General features: G+C 36.5%; 1 protein-coding gene across 1 annotated transcript in view; it reads right to left on the reverse strand.

The window, feature by feature from the left end:
* PREX2 (phosphatidylinositol-3,4,5-trisphosphate dependent Rac exchange factor 2) overlaps window positions 1-20,873 on the reverse strand; it is a 187,488-nt gene that overhangs the window by 85,725 nt on the left and 80,890 nt on the right. Inside the window, exons 11-21 of the mRNA XM_074817673.1 lie at window positions 19,302-19,446; window positions 17,648-17,748; window positions 12,586-12,689; window positions 11,192-11,241; window positions 10,555-10,630; window positions 9,736-9,808; window positions 8,459-8,601; window positions 8,213-8,305; window positions 6,700-6,848; window positions 4,903-4,988; window positions 2,574-2,710 (exon numbers count right to left, since the gene is read on the reverse strand). Of these exons, the coding sequence (XP_074673774.1) occupies window positions 2,574-2,710; window positions 4,903-4,988; window positions 6,700-6,848; window positions 8,213-8,305; window positions 8,459-8,601; window positions 9,736-9,808; window positions 10,555-10,630; window positions 11,192-11,241; window positions 12,586-12,689; window positions 17,648-17,748; window positions 19,302-19,446 (1,157 nt within the window). The remainder of the gene's footprint in view (window positions 1-2,573; window positions 2,711-4,902; window positions 4,989-6,699; window positions 6,849-8,212; window positions 8,306-8,458; window positions 8,602-9,735; window positions 9,809-10,554; window positions 10,631-11,191; window positions 11,242-12,585; window positions 12,690-17,647; window positions 17,749-19,301; window positions 19,447-20,873) is intronic.

Below are 20,873 nucleotides of genomic sequence, written 5' to 3' on the forward strand. Positions count from 1 at the left end.
CTTACTCAGCCACATGCCCATCACATCGCTGTGGAAGGGCCTATCAAGTACAGTATCTCCAGACTACTCTTCTCTTCCCCTCACACTTCAAAGGAAGCTTGACAGTCAGTTAATCACTCCCTCTCCAACAGCTACAGCAGAATAAATGGCACTATTATGACTAATCTGAATTCACAGACTTGAAAAAGAAGTTTGTGGAAGAATTCAAAGTTAAGCAAGGACAGCAAACTGAATTTTACAATTTTCACGCAAAATGCCAAGTACATCAGATTATGCTTTGCTAATATACAGTATTATTCAACAATTATACAACAAAGCTGCTATCTTTATCCCATTAATCATAGATAACTAAATTTTTGTATGATTAAGATACTATTTCTCTCTAGGTTTCCTAGATTCATCCATGCCTTACTTTTCATTCAATGGCACTGAAATATTTTACACAGAAAACTTAACTCTTAACTTTCAGAGCTCTCTGTTGATTGTTGGAAGACATCTGTGCACAAGCTGATCAACAGAGACACCTCTGAAACCCACGCTTCTTTGCAAGTACACCTGAAAGCTTGCTGCTTATTTATGGAGTCATACAGGTTTGTTTGCCAGCATTAAGACTGCCATGCCAATCGCTAATAGGACATTTACATTATGTCAAAGGGTCACTTCATTATTTGAACTTAATATGGCCTAGGACTAACTAATATGGACTGAACTTAATATGGCCTAGGACTGAACTTAATATGGAAGGACTAACTAATATAAACTGGAATTCCCTCTTTCAAAAGTTAACACAAGATATAATGCAGTATGATTTGGAGCAATGTTCTCCAAAAGCATTACAGAGGCACAAATTAAGCATAAATCTGTCACATCGTGATTAGTATCACTGCAAAGAAACTGTAATTCCAAGAAGTAAAATCTGCTTTCAATTTTCTTTTCCAGACAATACAGAAAGAATATAAACATTGTCCAACAAAAGTTACAGTTATTGACACTGCAAGAATCTGAAATGAAACTTCACACTCCAGACAAGCAGGAAGACTCCTCATCCTCTGAAGTGGAATATACAGGAAACAGAAAAAGATCCTATTTCAGTTATGCAATTGCCAACCACAGAAGAGACTGCAATATTTGTGTTAATTAAATGATAGGCTAATGCACTGTACTTACAAAACAAGAGACATCCATAGTCATCTTCCAAATAATTAAAAACCCAGATTTCTGAACAGAAAATGAAATTTTAGCTGTCTTGACACCAGTGGGAATACTGCCATTTATTTCAGTTCTCTCATAGCATTTGATAGCACTACATCCTAAATGAAGTTTTTCTTCTCACTCTGGGGGATTTCAGTTATTCGTGATTTGCTGAATTATGATCAGCTACTTTTTAAGATCGAAATAAATACTCTGTATAGAGAAAACAGTTATGTACTCTAACATATGACACAAGTGGATGAAAAAAACTGAGTAACTTTGCATGTCAAGGCATTCATGCCAGCCATCATTAATCAATCCCTTTTGGATGTCACTAATCTCTATAGGGACTTTGCAGTTATACACAGAGAGAACACACCTGCTATAAAGAATTTGATTTCTTTTATTCTAGACAGTTTTTCTACAAAGCACCTTCTTTTACTAGAGCACATCTTCCTTTAAAGAACAGGTGAGCTTGATCTTGACATGCTATGTAACAACTTCAATTCTGTATTAAGAGTTTAAATAGAAACATCCAGACAAACATTTTCATAAAGACTGTATCTGCATGACACAGTTCTAACTAACTCTTATAATTCTTATCTCATATCTATGCAGTAGGTGTGGGAGAAGGAGTTCACTCGATTTTAATTGGATTTTTCTTCCCAATTAACATGCACTGGGAGAGTCTGTGAAGTTAATTAATGATACTGGTTAACAGTTTATGAAAAATTTGCAGGGAAAATTACATTATAGAATCCAGCTGGTTTTGGTTTTCTTCCTTAATTTTGTTTTCTCTTCTCCCACACTCATGTAAAAAAGATAACAAAAACTGAATGCTTATATTAAAAAAATTGAAATTTTGAGTGCTTGAATATATAGTTTATTCCCAAGATTGGAATGCAATGGGAACACAGAGACTTTTATAGATGGAATATGTGCACTCTGCTCTCTATGTTCTGAAGTGTTACAAAATTCTGGTAAAAAATCAGCTTTTTGCATTGCATTCTCCTGCTGCTGAGCAGGCAACAAGCCGTGTAAATCCCTCCCAACCATGATGAGAATATACCTCATAATGTTTTCTGCACAGAACTGCAGAAACACTTGAAATAATCCTTTAAAAGTACCATATAAAAAAAATTACCTATAGGCTTAGATTTATTTCAGTGCAGAAGTTAAATAGACCTTGAACATCAGCAATATATTGAGCAAACTTCAGCTTTTATAATTCAACTGGTTTCTCTTCACTTTTATTCACCACTCCTTTGCCCTCATCCCACCCAAACACAACAGATATGTAGACAGAGATACACACCACACTGTTTACTTTGATCAAAATAAACTTCCAAAGAAAATCTGCAAGGGAACCAAATGAGACATACCTGCATTGGCCGTCTGTACTTCCTGCATGCCGTGACATGAGCAATAACACTTGCATGAGTCTCTTTGCTGACATTAATTCCATTCACTTTGATTATGCATTGGCCAGGGTGGAGACCTGCCGCAGCTGCCACCGTACCTATTAAAAAAACCCCACAGAGTTAACAGACTTCTTTTCCTACACATCCCCTTTAAAGCCTCATATTTTAATTAGAATCTGCTCTCACCAATTCCTACATACTTCCCCTGACCACAGGATGCTTCTGCAGTCAGCTGGACTCCAAGAAAATGGAGCTCCCCAGCAGATGATTTCACAAAAAGAGACCAGACTATTCTCTAAAGGCTGTTTTATAAAACAAATGTTCATTAGTAATATGAAAATGTGGAAAATTTGTCTTAAAGGATTTTAGAAGGATAGAAAGGCTCTAGCTTGAAACTCACCAATTATAAAACTTAGACCACTTCGATTCTGAATTCTTTTAAATGCCCCAAGCTTATGAACTTCTTGACTACTTCAGGTGTCTCTATTTCACATACAGAACAGAAGATTTCTGACAATTCATAAAGAAGTATCAGACCATACTAGAGTTTCTTGTTAGACATGAAGTGAAATATCCAAATCCAAAGACATTTCCAAGGGTCGTCTTCTTATTTTAATCTTTTTATCAACGCAATTATAACAGAGTGCCTTACAGCATAAATCAAAATATCCAAAGATAATCAAGTAGGAGATCTCAAATTTAATTATTTTTGGGGTAAAAAACCAAAAACAAAACAAAAGATTCTTGCTGAGCAACTTAAAACATATGGTTCAGTTTTCACAATGGAATAACCACCTTGGGAAAATCTTCTATCCACTGAATAAGTACTACAAAAACAGCAGCTGTCTCCATGTCTTTTCAGTGTGACTCAATCCCACTCCCGAAAGACAGCCTGCTGGAGTATGAACTTAGTTCCAGCTACCTGAACATTCACCTCCTTATGTCTCTCTTGATACTGCCACAATGGTGTCAGGGAAGTCAGAACCTATTGCTTAGAGACTGCAAGGCTGAGGTGCAGAAGCTAGCTGCTATGCAAGAAAAGGCTAGACTGAATTTGCAGGGCTGACAAACAGAAAAGCTATGTCATGACATGTCAGCTCAACATATTTGACAAGGAAATAACTTAAAGAATATACCTGAATTTTCCTCATTTTGGGTACTATCACAGTAGATGATAGCTGCATTTTACATCTAGTATCAAAGAAAGCCTTTGAAAATGACACCATTACCAGCTATTGCAATCCCCCCCTCAAAAGGATTTAAAAATAAACATTTAAATAGGCCTTATTAAATATCTTCCCCCCAAAAAAAACCTCTCCAAAAAAACTAAGGTCCCAATTCAGCAAAGTATTTAAGCATATGCTTAAAATCTTTCAGGTTTAGCAAACCACAAAAACAAGCACTTACATACTGTTGAGGCTAATTGGAATAAAGTATGTGCTTAATGAATAAGGATAGGCAGTTGAATTGAGATCCAGGTGCAGAAATAACTATCACATCAGCTAAACAGTCTGTAGTTTATTAGAATTTCTCTCAAAAATATAATTTCTGGCACCACAGCCTAGAAAAAACATCATCGAGCTCTGTTCAAATCTGGCTACTTTGCAGATCAGTTCAATTTAAATCCCTCAATTACAAAGGGTGGAGGGGGGAAAAAGGACACAACTGCCCCACAACAGCTTAAAATACAGTATTAGTTGGCTCTACAATTAACAACATGCAACAGCAACAAAGAATGCTTCAACTTCTTTTATTGCCAGTGCACCAGTCAGGAGTTAAGGATGGCAAGCATTTGACAATCACATCACAAAATGGACAAAACAGTATTAGAGGAAACATCTGCAATTACAAAGACAGACTAGGTCACTAGCACCCTTGAAAAGATTTATGAAAAATGCATTTTCTGTAAAATGTTTTCAGAACATTGTAGAACCACATGGACACCTAATAAAGTAACACTCACAACGTGAGTGGTTCCCAACACCCATTCACTGGAGAAGGTGATTTTGCATCCATCAGCTTCCTTAGTCTGTGAAGAATGCCCGGCCTTAACTTAACTTTCCTACATTCACATAAATACATACATACAAAAAAGGCCAGAAAATCTATCCAAAGCATACCAAGTATATGAACACAAACTAATCTTATTTGGTTTTATTTAACATTGTTACTTTCACGGGAAAAAAATATCTAAGCTGAATCACTGGAACAAATTTTGATTTATTTCAGCCATGCCATTTAGATAGTAAATGTACATTTATCACTATTGTTGACAGCTCTTACAGCTTACCTCTTCCAACAGCATGGACAACTGATGGGCCAAAGCCCCGGATTTGGAATCCAAGTCCATCTGCAGAGTCAGGAATCTTCACTGTCCTGATACAAACGAAGATTCAATACAAATGTAGCAAAAGGTAGTATTTTGTTATTCAAGAAAAAAGTGGACAGCAATAAGTAGGTTACAAGGGTAACTCCACGCTTTCCTTCAATGCACAGTTTCAGATTCAGCAACATACATATTCCAGATACTTTGGATACCGAAAGTTGAGATACTGAAACCAATCAGAGGAAGGTAATACCATTTTGAAGGGAAATTCAATATGCCAATTACAACCACAGCACCACCATAGCTTTAAAATCCCTCCCAAAGGAACAGCGATTTGGGTAAGTTGCCACAGCACAGCAACACTGAAAGCCCTGGGAAGGCAGGCAGTCTCTCAGCCAAGAGGACAGAGCCTGGGAACCACAGATCATGACAGGCCTTGTCAGATGAGCTGCAAAAGACTGCAGAGACTAGATCAGTATTACAATTTGTTAACATTTAAGCATCTACTTGGTGAGTTTTATTGAAAAAATACTTTGCTGCACTTTTTTTGAGCAGCTATGCAAAGTAGTGAGTTTTGTAAAGCAAGAAATCTCCTACTACTGTTCATGTAACTTGTAAGCACATTGTCCTATGCTCCCACTTGGTCTAAGTGCAACAGTGATAAACCTACTGACAAACATACCCAAGAAAAACACAGTTCTGAGAATCAAAATTCACATCTACTCCTTCAAATGAAGCCCTGAGCTTGCCAAAAGTAAGCTAACATAGCCACATGATACCAGCTCAGGTTCCAGAAAAAGCAACACAGCTGCATTAGCCCTTATCAGAGCTAGTTAGGTCATGCATAACAGTGCACTGATTTAACTTTGCAGCCTTTACTTCCAGAGCCAGCTCCTTTATTATTTAAGGGATCTTTGCCCCGAGCTCCATTTGCCAGTGCAAAAGCAGACAAATCCAAACTGATGCTGAAAAGTGATTTTAAAATACATTTGGACTGTAATAAACTTGATTTACAGGTAGTTGTAAATAATATCATTGCATCATTTCTTGTATTTTCATTTTTTTCTGGTATAAATGATGTTTAGCATTTGGAGATGATTATCAGCAGAGGTGAGATCCAAAAGCCACTGAAGTCTATACATTTTTCAAAAGTATTAGAATATTCTTGAGATTAATAAATTTTCATTTGAAATATTTTCATAAGTATAGCATCATTTTAGCATTCTTATATATCAACTAAGGTTGATACAATCTCTACAGTTTCATTCTGAATATGCTTTGTGAACATGCTAATGAGCTATGAAAGACGATCACTGGCAGTTTAGGCTAAGAATTTAGGAGAGAACCATCTCTTCTGCCAACACAGTTGTGTTAGCAGCAGCTCCTGACAAAAAGCAGACAGCACTGAGAAACAAATTCTTCAACTCCTCTGAACTCCTCATTCACTAGATCATCTCTGTCAACCCTGAAATTCACCCCCATTTTCACTGGCAAGTTGTATCAGAAATCACACCAAGATCTACATTAAAGAAAGGCCAAGATATGCCTTTTTGCTTGCTACAACACTATCATCAACTGTTCTGGGGAATTCTTTTTTTGGTTGTTTTTGTTTGTTTGGGGTTTTTTTTTTTGAGTATCAGTACAGATTGGCATCTTTATGTCATATTTCTTTACAGTAATGCTGTCTGAAGTTCCACTGGTCTTTTACAATTCACTCCAGTTGCAGTTTGTAAAAATTCCCCTAAAGGAATGACAACTTACTCCCGTGGTTTAGTGCTCACAAGAACCCGCAGGGGCTTTCTGCTGTTTAAACATGCTTTCAGGAAGCAATCCACTTCACTGAAGGGTCGCAGAAAAACCAGGTCACCGTTAATGGCAAAGATTTTTTTCCCAACTTCCAAGCCTGCCATCTAGAAAACAATAACAGTTGTGTATACATTTGCCTTTTATAACCACTTACACTATGTTTTCTTCTGCTGGTATGCAACCCCAATAGGAATAATGACACACACATTTCGTTTACATTCTTTACGCCTTCTTCACATACCACACACAAAAGACACCACAAAATGCTTCTAGAACTGGTAAAATTCACATGAAGGGTACAGTAAACACTCATTCTGAAGAGACCTAAATACAAGACCTAGTCTTAATCAAGATTTTATGAGAGTATTACAATATCACTTAATGTCACTAATAATTTCACTGAGCCACCTTATTTTTTTTATGATGTTACTTAATTTGTCCATCCATCATTCTCCAAAGGAACGAAAGCTTCTTTTCATAAGGAAAGAGCTGATTAATATTTTAGTAAGTGAATATTTATTATGTTCCAAAACAAAACAACATCCTTAAATGTTTCATGGCCTTTGAGCCAAAGGTATGGCAAGCCAAATTGTATAGTTTTTAAACTCTGGTCTAACAAGAAAGGAACCATAACTAGTTGGATAGCAGAAGTACCCAGAGAGGCTCAGGGCACAAGCTAAGCCTTAGCACCGAGATCATGACAGAACCTGACTGCTAGATATCACCCTGGATATAGATCTGTGGCTGTATTGTATTATTGATTTATAATTTCTTAATTATTTCTTAGTTTCTAATATCTTAAATTCTATTCCACCATGAGATTTAGAAAGGCTTGAAATCCAGGTCTAATTTTTTTCTCTCATGGAAGAGACTCTTTTTTTATCTTTATATGTATAGAGACTCCCATACAGTTCAGCAGAATATGAATTTACCCAAAGAGCATCTAAAGCAATACTAACAAACAGAAAGGCTGTCATTTATTCATTCAGATTCTCAAATTCTAGACTTTAACCAAAGCTTGATACATCCTTTATGCTGAGGGATATGGTGTAGTTGGAAACTGCCAATGCTAGGTTAAAGGTTGGACTAGATGATCTTCCAGGTCCTTTCCAACCTAGATATCATGTGCAGCTCACAGACTAGCTTTATACTCGTTTCATATTCTACCAAAAATGTTTATTGCACTCATGATTGATGTCATCACTGGAATATTATAAAATGTATAAAAATAAAATGATAACTTTTATATCACTCAATATGACAATCTACCTGAGCAGAAAATGAGTGTTGATAATGGTCAGAGCAATATTTTAAACAAAAAATCAAAACAAAAAAAAAGATTCATAACCATAGCTTTCTTGGAAAGTTGTCATTGTTAACTTCTACTACTATAGATCGTCCTAACTGATGTATAAAATATATGCATCAAATGAATAAAACAGGGAAGATAATTTGTAATACTTGATACCTCAGCATTTGATCCTTTCTCCACCACTTTAATAATTGGCACCTTATTTTTATCTTCTAAACCAAAACCATAGGTGCCTTCATTAGATTTAATCTGAAAAATAAAATTGTTCAAAATATTGTTCAGAAAGGCATCAAGAAGACCTAAAGTATATCCCCATTAAACAACATTACACAGTGCTAATTTACTGTTGCTACAACCCATTTTTTTACTCATCAAAGCATACAATCATTGGGTTTCACTCACCAGTAATGACTTGGCTATGACATTTTCCACTACTTTCAGATCATGTTTCATGAGTCTGTGCTTCATATTTGACCCTTCCATTTCTTCATCCGCATAAAAACGGAACAGCAGTGGTTCATCTTTAAATTCGCTTTTCTCTAACACTGCATGATACAAAACCACAAATATTAATCCTTCTATTATTTTGAACTTCTGAATATCATGTCTTTCATGAACCATAAGATGCTGAACATGCACACACATATTAAATACTAGCAAACTTTTTTGTGTGTGAATCTAGGGAAATCTTAACTTTTAAGACAATTATTTTTATTTGGATCCATTACAGGCAGGTATCAGTAAGTTCATTTTCAACTACAGCATCTGGATTCCACAAAGCTGAGGAAGACACATTAGCCTGAAATGGTTTTAGTGAAAATGTCAAGCACAGGGGTTTTTTATGAAGGGGATTTAAAAACATGATTTTGAAAAGTTCTGTTGGACAGCTGCTGGACATGCTCATCAAGTTCTGGCACTCCCCAGGTGGTGAAGCATGCCAGGTTCAGTACTAGAAATGGGTTTGGTGGGGACGTGGAAGCAACTAAAACAGTAGACGGATGCTTGTTTAAAAGTCAAAGGAAAAAGAATGAGCAGTGCCAGGGAGGAATTTAATTCTCCCTCCTTCTCTAAACAAGCTGATGATAAAAAAAATTTCTTCCTCTTTTCATTTCAGTAAATGACCTACTGCTTCAATCCTTTCACTGAAATCTTTCCTCTGATGGTATTAAATGCGACCTTGTTCACCTCATTTTTGGTACTGCACATATCTCTGCTCTCTTCTCCTTCTCTGTCTGCTGATGACCTTATGATTTTCTCATTTTTCTACAGTCCACTTTCTCCTATTGTCACCACTTCATGCTCCTCCATACTTTATTCATTCCCCCAAAATGTCTCCTTTCTTTCCTACATACTTTCTAGATTTTTATTGTCTCATCTGTGCAAACATGTATTATCTGCTTAAGAATTTTCTTTCAAAGTGGCCAATAAAACTGCCTTCCATAAATCCTTTAGAGGATTAATTCCTCAGTACATGCTATAAAACTGCCTGAAAATAATTTTCAGGGTATACAACAGCTATTTTTTTCTTGAAAATTGTGGCATACGTCTCTTCAGCAATACAATAAAACAACTTCCTATCCCTTCTGTAATATCTTTACCAGCCCCTCCATTTCCTTCCAGTTATGCAGATAGAATTAAACAAAAGGTAAGCATAGCTTGTACAGAATGTATTTACTTACCATGGTGCATAAACCCATTATCACAAAGAGCTACACCGAATATCATAGCTTCCTCCCTTGTCCGGCAATCCCCCTGTTAAACCATAGCATTTTTTTTTTAATATATTTTCATATAGCAGCAAAATGGATTCTACACACAATGGCATAACCTCACAGGGATGGTAATGATTGTAGATTATATTTACCACCGCCACCTTTATGTATACATTTATAGCATACATATAAAACAGTATATGCATGTTTATCATAGAATAGCTTGGGTTGGAAGGCACCTTTATATGGTGTACCTCTTTATAGTTACAAATGAATATGTAAACATTTCAGTAACACTTCATTCTCCACAAAAATTGAACATAATGGAATCTAAAAGTGTTGAAGTTTTTAACTTTTATTTTATAAAACTGATGCATGTTGACTGAGTGAACAGGATACCCTGTTCTCGTTCCTAGTTCACTTAAAATAACACAGGACTGATGACAGCAAATCGGTACTGACTTTTATCCATGTAGTTACTAATTTAGAGTTTTTCAGAGCCTATCCCTTTCATTTTAAGCCATGAACAATGTTACATGCTGAATCACAAAGCTAACTCTCATTAAAACATTTAAAGTTCAATTTCAAATAAAGAAGATAAGCACAAAAGGAATGAACAGCATGGCTGCTGACGGCTGATTTCCAGTTTAAGAGGATTACACTTACACAGGCCGTTCTAATAACCCTTACACAAAGTGTTTGCATGTTATTCTGCTTAATACATCAGTACCTTTCACATTAGAATTTAAATGCATAACATACATAAATCCAAAGGTGTATACTTGCCTGTGCAATCAACCAGTCTATGAGTTTGTTAGCCATGACCACAGATTTGTAGGTTCTCAAGTGATAATCTTTATCCCTGTACAAAAGAAAAGAAGACAATTTTTTAAAATAAAACAAAAACTCAAAAAAAGTCCAATGGAAAAAAACCCGTATTTTATAAGCAAGTTAGTACAACCATGAATTGAGCATTTTGTGATGGTTTAGAAGTTACCTCTGGAGTAAAAAGGCAAGTCAAACTTTTCAGTGTAGATATAAAGGAGGAGGCTGACCATATCTTACTTGGGCAATAATGTCACTGCAGTATAAAGGTAGTTGTTTTGTTACAGCTGGGACTCTCCAAATGAGGTAATGGAGTGTTAGTAAAGGAGTGTATTAACATATACAGTGAGCATATAAGCATATCCATCAGGACCTAGAAGGCTCTAAAAGTCTGTAAAAAAAGGTCATATTGAAGGGAGTTTGCAGTCATTTAATGATTCAGTTATGCTTTTAGTCTTGATAGCCCTTCAATCTTGTTTGATTTCTCCTAAGAGACCAGTCTAGAAAGGATGGGTTAGGGTCCTACATTCAACCACAGTATCTTCAGATTATATACTTCTTCTAAATGACTCTCTGAGGATTTCCCAATTGGACTCACCTAATTACTGGGGTAAACAGACTGTGAAGGCGACAGTATAGTCGTACACCCTATTAAAGAGAAAGATGAGGTTAGTTAACCACATGTTGACACCATAAGAGGAACGGACACAGTAAAGCAGCTTATATGTTCTAAATGCACTTCATTTAGACAGTAAAAAAGTCTGATCAAATTTCTATGTATTTTCACGTGCCAAAACTTATTATTTCCAGAGAACAGTATTGATTAATAAATTATGAGAAAGAAAACATTTCCAATCTAATCTAAGCTTCACTGGACACATGCAAAAAGGATTAGCTCTAAGGTAGCATTAAAAAATTCTGAAGGTATAGTACTTCGAAAGAAAAGTACACAAAACCTGAAAGATAAAGCAATGTTTCCATGCATTAGGGTTTTCCCAGTCACTGGTTGCTATTCTCTGCACAAAGTGAGCAATTAAAGTAAAAACCACTGCATTCGATTATATGCATCAATACTTTACTTACAAATTGAAATTATAACTAACCAATAAACTTTAAAAAAAAACCCAAAAAAATTCAAAGATTGGAAACATTTTCAATTAAAAACAAAAAATAAAACATTTGGAGGAGTTTAAAAAACTACCATCAGAAAATTTTATTTAAAAAGAGAAATCACATTAGTATTCCTTAGAAGACTATCAAAAAACAATTACATTTATAACATGCAAGAACCATGTATAACAATTAAACATTATGTCAAATTAGATTCCATACTACTTTGCTGTGCCTGGTAGTTCAGTACTGAAGATTCTTCTAGATATACTTTATGTTAAAAAATGCCAGCAGAAAAGTGAATGACACTGCAATGTAATACCCAAATGCTGACATTTTCTACCATCTCAAAATCATGAAAAATTTGAATATTACTGAGTTTAAAAGCAACTTTGATCAATCATTTTGTTATGCTCAGTAGCGCAGATGGATAGCACTACCTATCTTGAGTTTAAACATCTATGTGACTGCAGATTTACTGCCTTGTTAAGGCACTGATAAAAGACACTCAGATTTAAGAGAAAATTAAAACCAATTTTCTATGTATAGCTTCATATCTATTAAAATGGACTGAAAAATACAATAGACCGAAACACCAGCTTCAGAATCACCGAGAAACACAGGCAATGCAAACTGGATATAAAACCATTAAATAACAAAAATAACTAAAAAATAACAAACTTTGATTTTGTATTTAAAATGTATAACAAGCCAAAATCTTCCCTTACAAATGGAAAACTGAATTTGATTCACATAAATATAGAGACAGGCAAATGTGAGGGGATGTTGTTTATCCTAGCATAATATTTTATATTCTTTTTCAAGCAGAACCTCCGTTTCTGATGTGTTCTTCCTAATAATATCAGCTATTCTATTCTGTACCTTAGAGATCACATCCTGCATCTCATTTCTGGGGTAGTATGTTCCATCATCATATCGGAATCTGTACAGCATGTGTTCGGGTTTGAATTGGTGCTTATCTGTAACTAAATTTAAAAAAAATAATCATGTATTGTTAGGTGACTTTCTGAAGAAATCAACAGGAGAAAAGAGGGCCAGCATAATTTCATCTAATATCAGCCCATTACACAGCCATAGGTAGATTTCAGACAGGAAAGGCGGGAAGCTCAATTAGATCATCTGTCCTAAATTCCTTTATGTCACTGGTGACAGTATTTTTCACAACGTTTAAGTAGTCCAGAAGAAACCAAACAATTACAAGTCACAGGGAAAAGAATAAGAAAGACAAACAGGCAAGGAACAGCCTGAAAAAATAGGCACTCAAATCTTTCTCGTCTTCAGCACTTTTGCAAAGCTTATCAACCAAATAGCTTCTTTTGCAACTATTCATATTATTGTTCCACATTGTTCTAATTCTTGCTGAGGCCAATCTCAGACAAGTCAGTAAAGTTACGAAACCCTCCACAACAAATCTGACCAGTCTTGCATGGGAAGGAAAGGGAGAGGGAATGTTTTCCTCTATACATAGCCAGCTGAAGGTCTGAAGTGCAAGAGACCAGCAATCCTTATGAAGGTGTGGATAACCCATTTCCCCAAAGACCCATGAAAAAGGATCTTAATGGGTGGATTTCCAGAGTTTCACAAGATTCCAGCAACACACCTCACAACTTTAAGTGTTTTGTCAAAATAGTAACATCATAGGAAAGAAAACTCCTGGAGAGAAGCAAGTCTTTCTGAAAAACAGCTGATTAATTTGATGGCTGAGGACAGCACTAGTCACTAGCATCATCCTAGGATAACTGTCTTCTATTAACTACTGTTTCACTTGTAGATGTAATTTTCGTTTTTGAAACTATATTTGCATGTCACCAACTGATAAAAGAGGGTACTGCAATGTCTTCACTGATCAGAGTAACAGGCCTGTGCTAGCTAATTCTTCTATGTGTGCCTTCCTATACCAAGCGATTATCATACATTATTCTCTTCAAAAAATTTAGTTAGACATCATAAACTTTGTATAGTAAGGTGCCTTCTGTCTGCATCGTTTCTCATGCCCCTTCAAGCTCTTCAGTACCTTCACACATCATCAGATACACGGACATGAAAACTGGAATTTGTATATTAAGTGGCTTCACCAGTGTCATATGCAAGAACAAAATAACTTCTCCACCTGTATTTGATATATCTACTAATAGTAAAGCCCATGACACTACTCCAACTGCCTTGAACTGATGGTTCACACTAAGGTCATTATCCAAAATAACCCTTAAGCTCTTTTACGTATCATTGCTTCTCAATACATCAGATATAGACTACAAAATTTTCACATATACTGCCTAGTATAAGTATCTACATGAATTTTACTGGACTGTGACCATTTAACTCAGGAAAAAAAGTATCTTCTAGTTCTGTAATTGAAAAAAAAATATCCTACCTTTGAAGAAAAAAATATATTCCACTAGATTAACATACATTATTAAGAGTTTTTAAAACCAGGAACTACAGATAATAGAAAAGCCAACACCAGGACAGTATTGCCTAAGGCCAAATTGTTCCTCACAGTTACAGAGATGCGCTGGGATGGAACCAGAACTATGAAGCACCTTTCTTTCTTGCATGCCCATGACGAACAGAGAAGGCTATGCTCTCCAAGGAACACAAGCACTGCTCTGTCTTTACAGTCCCTATTTACACACAGTGCATGAGAAACTAAGGGAGCAGGTTCATAGAACTGGCACATCCTGAGTTTCAAACACTTAAAGCTGATAAAATGCTGCAATACCACTAAAATCATAGAAACAGAATCACAGAATGGTTTGGGTTGGAAAGGACCTTAAAGATGATCTAGTTCCAACCCCCCCTGCCATGGGCATGGACACCTTCCACTAGACCAGATTGCTCAAAGCCCCATCTAACCCGGCCTTGAACACTTCCAGGGAGGGGGCAGCCACAGCTTCTCTGGGTAACCTGTTCCAGTGTCTCAGCACCCTCACAGTAAAGAATTTCTTCCTTACCTCGAATCTAAATCTACCCTCTCTCAGTTTAAAACCATTACCCCTCATCCTATCACTATACTCGCTGATAACAGTCTCTCCCCATCTTTCCTGTAGGCCCCCTTTAATTACTGGAAGGTTGCTATAAGGTCTCCCTGGAGCCTTCTCTTCTCCGGGCTGAACAACCCCAACTCACTTAGCCTGTCCTCATAAGAGAAGTGCTCCAGCCCCCTGATCATCTTCGTGGCCTTCTCTAGACCCGCTTGAGCAGGTCCATGTCCTTCTTATACTGAGGGCCCAGAGCTGGACACAGTACTGCAGGTGGGGCCTCACAAGAGTGGAGTAGAGGGGGAGAATCACCTCCCTCAACCTGCTGGCCACACTTGCCTTGATTCAGCCCAGGATATGGTTGGCTTTCTGGGCTGCAAGTGCACGTTGCTAGCTCATAGTCAGTTTTCCATGCATTACTACTCCCAAGTCCTTCTCTGCAGAGTTGCTCTCAATCCACTCACCAACCAGCCTGTATTTGTGCTTGGGGTTGCCCTGACCCATGTGCAGGACCTTGCACTTGGCCTTGTTGAACTTCATGAGATTCACATGGGCCCACCTCTCAAGCCTGTCAAGGTCCCTCTGGATGGCACATCCCTTCCCTCCAATGTGTCAACCGCACCACACAGCTTGGTGTCATCGGCAAACTTGCTAAGGGTACACTCAATCCCACTGTCCATGTCACCAACAAAGGTGTTAATCACTGGCCCCAACACCAACCTCTGAGGAAAGCCACTCGTCACTGCTCTCCACTTGAACGTTGAGCCGTTGACGGCAACACTCTGAGTGCAACAATCCAGACAATTCCTTATCCACCAAGTGGTCCATCCATCAAATCCATGTCTCTCCAATTTAGAGGCAAGGATGTCATGTGGGACAGTGTCAAGAGCTTTGCACAAGTAAGGAACCTCAAGTTGTTTTACATGTCATTCCCAACAATATACCTATATTTTGTGTTGAGATGGATATTTATATGGCACACATTAAGAAAAGGGAACTGATCCAGGTTTAAACTGGTCTCTTCTTTTGTGTTTTGCCAGGGTAATTTTGACTCAGATCAGTACACCAGTCCAGGAAACTGCACAGCCACCTAAATACCTGTTAATTTTAAAACTATCTGATATTCAGATTATTTTTGTAACTACAAAACTCCTTACTGCCTTGAGAGGAAGCTTTCACCCCTAATCAGCAGTAGTAAGTGACTGGACAAATTATCTCAGCCTTCTGGCTGATATAAGTAATTTCAAATATTAGAGAATGCCACCAGGTGGATTTTAAAAAAGCAACATACAAACAGGTATTTCCCTTTTGCAAAACTGGAGGGAAAAAAAACAACAAGCAAAACCCGTAACTCTTCTGCTTGCAAGAGTTCACACACCAGGAAGTAAAACAATGCCCATCACAACATGGGTCTGACATTGCCAGAATGAAGCCCAGCACAGTGAAAATAATGGCCAGCATAGTGAATATACAAAGTCTAACAAAGCCCTCTACGACATTTGCAATGTGAATAACAGCCAAACTTTCTTTCTCCCTTGCTCCCTCTGAGAAAACAGATGGTTCATTCAACTTTATTTTAAGAGTTCTATTTTCACTGAACCACAGCTGGATCCACTATTCAAAGTAGCATGTCTGGCTCACATTTCTATGCTCTAATATAATTACCCTTTTATCTCATGAAATTATACAATATTCATTTAACTCTGTATAGAGAAAGTCTACAAGTATATTTTGGATATAAATTACAAGATCAGGAGAAGAATCTTTGGCAACAGATTTATTCCATTGAAAACAATTCTCTGTGTGTAGTAAACATAATAGCATCCGACATTTGAATGATGGTGGAGGAAAATCACATAGACTGACATTAAAGAATTAAAGACTACATGACTACTGATGAATAATGTTTTTCCTCCTACTCTGACTGTGTTCAAAATGCACACAGCTAAGTGGCACTCTGTTACTCCTGCTTTCTTTCCAGTCAACGACACTGAAAACATCATGGCAAAGTACTCAAAAAGTATGTATTAAATTAATTGCTGGCTGAAGTATAGAAGTATCAAAATGTATATTATCAATGATTCCATCTAAATTTACACCCTGAATCTATGCTGCAACAGTAGCTAACTTCACAACTGTTACACTATTATGTTTTTTTTTTAAGTGACTGTACCTATCATAACCCAAGCATGCCTTCAAAAGCAGAAGTTTGTCCAGTTTGCTTATATGGTCCTGTTGAACTATACCTTGTAAAAGGGACAGAGATGAGGACCTGCTCTGGTAAGAGAAAAGTGTTGCCAATGTAAATTACTTCCAGATATCAAACCTTCTTATTGGCTCAATAACTGAACCATTTCAGTGATACTTCTCTCCAGAATAAGCTAACCACAGGTAACTAACTGACTGGAAGTTACAGCATAAAAATATCACATTTAGTACTATACAATGTAGTGAAAATAAGGCATTAAAATTCAAAAGATTGAACTGCTGGGTTCTAGGTTGGATTCCACCAGCTCCACTTGTTATACCTAACAATGAGCAGGCACATTTATCAACAGCCAACTGTGATTCCCTCTTTTCTACAATTCTTAGTTGAATGTGTATCTCTAAAAAGCCTGGCCTTAATAAAAGGTTTAAATCCTTAAAAGCAGACTTCTGTTCTCTGTTCCTCCAGAATTTATTTTTGCTTACAAGAGAAGAGCAATGTTTCTCTAGGTCCTAGTTTGCAATGTTGTGATCCCAACAGCATAGATGTAATTTGATTAAATCAATGGAGCCCCTCCCAGTAAATCTGCCCCATGTGGTCCCTCTGCAAGGATATAATGCAGATTCAACAAGCTGTCTTGTGTTAACAAGACCATCTTTATGTCAAACAAAATTAAGTCCACTCTAATTACAACAATTACCTTGAAAACAAGTAAGATAAAACTAATTATATTTACCATGATGGATAATGCCATTCTCTAATAAAGCTTGGCCAAGATGAACACCTTCTTCAGATTTGTGTATCTCTCCAATTTCCAACAACCAGGACACAAATTCACTGAAATAAAAACAGATACAAAAACCAAACTTTAAATGTCATACCACCAGATCTACTACACTTCCCTCTCAGTTACTAGTGCTTCTTACCAACCTATTAAGTGATTCTTAAGCCTAATGATCTTCAGAATGTCATATCACCTTTAGAAAAGCCACTCATTTCAACTTTTTTTTTTATTTCTACATAAATACATATGATTTCCCTTGAGATGTCTTTTCTTTTCTGCTCAGAAGTTTTACCTGCATGAAGTTTACTTTGCACATGGTAAAGACTTTCCACGTTTTCTGAGATTTTCTAAACTAGCATAGCCACATTTGACCAAACGGTCAAATATAAGGCAATCCCAGGCACACCTATGGCACCTGCCCAGGGAAAATACGCCATGAAGGCGGAACATAATCATGGTATGATAGAACAGTAGGCCTGTTACTTCCAAGGTGTCTCAGACACACTGACATCCTGAGCATATACACAAAATATATACTGCATGTGCCGGAAATGCCTTGTTTGTATCACAATAAACCTGATGCAGTTCAGAGACATAGAATTTATAGCACGTAAGATATTTGCATGTGTGTTACAAATCAAAAGAACAGTGTAGTGAAGTAGTGCAACATCCATGTTCATGGGTTTTAGCTTCAAAGGGTCCACTTCAAAGACAGGATAGAAAAGCAGCCATTTGGTGGTAGGTTTAAATGTTTCACAAATGGCTCCTCACCATGAGTGTATTCTTTACCTGCTTCCAACAACTTCATTGAGGAAACATGATTCAACCACAACTCAATCATTAATCTTAATCCTGGTTTCAATTCTCATCAGCTATGTGACTTCTGACAGCACATGAAAATCTTCCGTGTTTCATTTCCACTTTTGAACCCATTGGTGAGTGAATATCTTCACTACAATGCATTCGTGTAAAACAGTCACTGTACTTTATAAAAATACTTTCCATACTTAACTGTTTTAGGGTCAAATGAAGTAAGTGCTAACCCCTCCACCCCCCCAAACTACTTTTTTTGCCATATACACATTTTTAGGGTACCTATTGCTTTCTCTTTCATTCAGTCTTCTTAAGCCATAGGTATAATATGGTATTATAAAAGTACTCCTGATAATACGGGTAAATTTTTAAACATGGAAACTTTATTCAGTAATTCTGTCCCTGACATTCAGTCAAGAGGACGACAGAAACAGTTTCAGAGACAGAGGGTTTTTTAAGTGAATAAAGCAAATTTGACACTCTAAACTAGGCGTTTCAGAGACAAAATGCCTTAAACAAGTTGGGAATTACTTCTTTAAAAAAACTATTTTATTTGATACATTTTCATATTGTCAACATGTCTTTTCAGCCTTGTCCCTTTAATAAAGCTACTCTGGAGTACAAGTACACATCCATAAATTTCAGGCACACCAACTTACATTTTGGCTACATTCTGGGAGGCAAATAGGCCTAACAGACATTACAATAAAGCGTGGTTTCTGCAGAATCGCAAAGAAGAATTAAAATGTGTTTTTAGCTGGTTAAAATTCATGCTAAAAAATACATATAATACCTTCCAAGAAAGCATTTGGGGAAAGTAGTTAATTTCCTCTTCCTGTCTTTGATGAGATTCCCTTGTTTGCACATCATTTTGTACAGTCTTTCTCCTTGCTCAGAGATCATCACCCAAGTGTCCTGTTCCATGCCCAATTTTAAACCTGCCAAAAATGCATTAAGATTTTATGAAGTGATATTGCCATTATATTTCAGTATCTTCCCAAAAAAGAAGAAACACAAGTATTTTACATGGAGAAAAAAAAAAAAAGTGAAGGATCTTCTTTTTTGCATTATTTTTCTCACAATCACATTAAACCATGAAATGTGATCTTCATAAAGCATAATCAAATTGTGTCTTTAAGTTACTCATAGTGAAGTTAAGCTGTTACTATACTGACACCACCATTGATATTGTAATAATAAATGCTAACACTGTGATTTTCAGACTTCAGTATATGAACATTGCAAGGGAGTAGTCATGTCTTCAGAAGTTTAAAAGAAAAGGGCCTTGGTTTTGCCCTTACCATGTATAATAAAAATGTTTTGACTTAAAGGAAACTTTTTCAAATTTTCAATAGTAACTAGTTATCTGTTATAAATTTGTTAGTTTCACATAAGATTAATTCACGCCTTTTCCACAAAAGCATATATACAACTTGACTTATTTGCTTCATAATTTTTTTCAACAACAGAAAACTCTCAAGGCTTTTATTTCAATATTTCTTACTGGTTTATTTTTTCCTGTTTCTCTTCTTGAGAAAATCATTATGTTTTTTGAGTAACAGATGATCAAAACCAGTTTATGTTGAATTATGCATCCTATTGGCCACTCACAGAAGCTTGTGCTTCCAAGGAATACCACAGACCTTCATAGCCTATGCACTTTCTCAGTAAACAATTATAATTCTGGACAAAATGACACATTTCTGTAATGTCTTCTGTACATGTTCTCAGCTTCTGTTCACATTTTTAAAACTATAACTGTACACATTCAATCTAAGTAACAGTCTGCCACTTCTTTAATTCTGAAAAGATAGCCAGAAAAAATGTACCCGTCACAAGAAAAAGCTAACAACGTTACTGGACACAGATGCAGGAGTGACTTTCATTATCTATGAACCAGATAGTGATGGTGCCACATAAACAGATAAAAGATGATGTATTCCCAGGAAAAGAAAACTTAACCAATATACTACTTTTGGAGCTTATAGGACATTGATGCTTTTATTTATATCAACTGTTTGAATCAGGTCATCACAGCATCATTAGCCTTAAAGATGACCACATTTAAATAAATCTCTAAATTGCTGAATGCCTCAGATGGTTACAGGAAAGCTCCCAAACTGACAGAAAGACTTCCCAGCAAAAAGTTTCCAATTCAGCTTGATTTCTCGAAAATACAATCTATAAAGCAGTCCTAGTTGATAATTCAATTAAAACTGCTGAAGTACTTCATCCAGGCCATTCCCTCCCTTTTGCTCAGCTTCTGCTATATGGATTCCAAATGAAAGTATAGGTTGAGGTTCTCTAAATACACTGAATCTCAGAGTCTCCTAATATGAACAGCCCAGCAAGCCCCAGCTACATG

Source organism: Strix aluco, chromosome 1 (assembly GCF_031877795.1).
Source record: "Strix aluco isolate bStrAlu1 chromosome 1, bStrAlu1.hap1, whole genome shotgun sequence".
Classification (NCBI taxonomy): Eukaryota; Metazoa; Chordata; class Aves; order Strigiformes; family Strigidae; genus Strix; species Strix aluco.